This window comes from Triticum dicoccoides, unplaced genomic scaffold (assembly GCF_002162155.2).
Source record: "Triticum dicoccoides isolate Atlit2015 ecotype Zavitan unplaced genomic scaffold, WEW_v2.0 scaffold110130, whole genome shotgun sequence".
Classification (NCBI taxonomy): domain Eukaryota; kingdom Viridiplantae; phylum Streptophyta; class Magnoliopsida; order Poales; family Poaceae; genus Triticum; species Triticum dicoccoides.
In genome coordinates this window covers 457-2,488 of record NW_021176054.1, presented here as the reverse complement: position 1 = coordinate 2,488, position 2,032 = coordinate 457, and the positions used below count along the sequence as shown (strand labels likewise).

The 2,032-nt window shown below is 46.2% G+C and overlaps 1 protein-coding gene across 1 annotated transcript; it reads right to left on the bottom strand.

Moving 5' to 3' along the window:
• Nucleotides 1-271: 271 nt before the first annotated feature.
• On the bottom strand, nucleotides 272-1,703 carry LOC119342933. The gene is made up of 4 exons (XM_037614212.1): nucleotides 1,610-1,703; nucleotides 1,321-1,504; nucleotides 796-974; nucleotides 272-721 (listed from the first exon to the last, which is right to left on the bottom strand). The coding sequence occupies exons 2-4, from the start codon at nucleotides 1,492-1,494 to the stop codon at nucleotides 541-543; spliced, it is 534 nt and encodes a 177-aa protein (XP_037470109.1). The 5' UTR covers nucleotides 1,495-1,504; nucleotides 1,610-1,703; the 3' UTR covers nucleotides 272-540.
• Between the last annotated feature and the right edge of the window lie 329 nt (nucleotides 1,704-2,032).

Sequence of the window (2,032 nt, the reverse complement as noted above, 5' to 3'; positions counted from 1 at the left end):
TGGTCAAGTAGAGAACTTGTCTCATAGAGTGTGAATTCGCTACACTAAAGAAGAATCAGATTAAGACACAAGATGCTGGTGTTTAGCACGTGAGGCTGGCCTAGAGCAACTTTATTAATTTCTTTATGGTGGTACAAAAATTACTACTCCCTCCGATCCATAGTATAAGTGTGGCAGTTTTGAACTAAGGTTGCTTAGTTCAAAACTAAGCTACTTATTTTGGATCGGAGGGAGTACCCGTTCTCCATCCCAATGTTGTGCGAGCTGCACGTCATCACGCTCCCCAGGAGATGCTTTTACTACAGCTCAACTTTTTTTACATGTCAGCCTTTAAGCAGCAACATCAGCAGCAGCTGTGAACTCATTATTTCTATATCTTCAACAAACATAGAACAGGGAGACACTAAATAGATGTAGCATAACATCTAGACAACTTGGTACTAACCAGTTAGTTCGGTCATACAAAGCGATCGATGATTGTTCATGCAAGAACACACTAGCAACCTTTTATTGGACCTTTACCATTCATAAACATGGCTCTCAATCATTTTGTTTCACTTGCTTGCGTGCCTCCCCTCTTTTCTTCTTGATCCATTGCTTTTCATCTGGCTCCAATTCAACGATCGAACCAATGGCCATGCTTGTGAGCACATATGTGGTGAATATAAAAGACGCAAATCCACCGTAATACGTTAATGTATGCATCAATCGTAACATGCGCCTGCAGATAGGGTTCAGAGGAGATAACTTGTTAACCCCACAAAAATCTTGTAAACAGAAGATGATCATACATACCACGAGTCATCGCCGGGTCTAGGCCCCACTTGCGTGGCAAGCTCCTCGCGCAGCCGACTGATATTTTGGCCTTCCCTACCAGGGATATTGTAGAACCTTTGCACATGCGAAACCTTGTCGTACAGCTCCTCTGTCATGTTATGGATCTCTGTCAGGAGTTTCTCCCGATCTTCACAGCCCTGCTTTGCAGATTGCAGTAGAGCATAAGATGAGTTCCTACAAAAATGATCATGCAACGGGAAAACAGTAGTACTAGCTGGTCCATGGATCAAAGCATTTAGAAACAGGGTTTTGCTATTCGGTCCTCGGATTATGCATCTTGTCAGGTCGAAAACAATTGTTATTTTTTTCCTTTTTCTTGAGGAAACACAAGATCTGGATTCAATTTTGAGACGCCCTGGCTGTTTGGCGAAACATGGAGTTGGATTATCGAACGAGCTATTAGCACAGCATAAGCTAGTCCAGGTTGCAGAAGCAATCGCACAAAAAAGATATGAAATTGGTGAGCCGACGGGGGTAAAGTACCTTGGCCGCCGCCAGATTGTTGTCTGCGGCAGCAGCAGCGGAGGATGTGGTGGACCTAGCCCGGCCGACCTGGGAGAGCCTCGGGAAGAGCCGGCGCTGCGCCTTGTCCACAGCCACCGCCGGCGTCTGGCCACCGCCGACGAGCCTCCTCGCCGCGACTCGAAGCGCCGCCATCGGTAGCCGCCTGCGAAATAGCACGGATCAGGGGCAGCCCGTCGCCGAATCACGACCCTCCCCCACGCCTGGCTTCCGAATCGCGGGATCGGCGAGAGGAATTCGGGGCGCGCACCTGGTCTTCTTCTCTGATGTAGGCTAGGGTTTCCTCCGCCGCTCGCCAACTCCGATGGGGAACCAAAATGCCTTCCTTTATTTCTTCTTCGGGTTTCTTCTCTTTCTTTTATCCATCGTCATCCAACGAACGAACGTGGCCCGCCGCCCCGCTAGCAGGCCAGGCCCAGCCCACGGGCAGAACGCCCCTCCCTTTAAGTCCAGTTGGGTTTTTTTTTTCTGTCAACTCAAAACGAAAAAAGTATTTGGTTTTTTTCTCTCTCGCCTAAAAATGAAAAAGGTTGGTTTTATCTCCCTTTCTTTTTCCTAAATTTTCGTGATTAAAGTCTGTAAATATTTTCTAAAATTCGTGAACAATTTTTTATTCCATGATTTTTAATTATTTTGAACATACTTTTAAAATTCATAAAAATAAAATCCCACA

Bases quoted from the DNA above. Each gene is read 5' to 3' on its own strand.
- LOC119342933 (XM_037614212.1), bottom strand. From the start codon at position 1,494: ATGGCGGCGCTTCGAGTCGCGGCGAGGAGGCTCGTCGGCGGTGGCCAG. The intron at 975-1,320 runs GTACTTTACCCC...TCTGCAAAGCAG, and splicing joins ACAATCTGGCGGCGGCCAAG to GGCTGTGAAGATCGGGAGAA. The intron at 722-795 runs GTATGTATGATC...CCCTATCTGCAG, and splicing joins AGACCCGGCGATGACTCGTG to GCGCATGTTACGATTGATGC.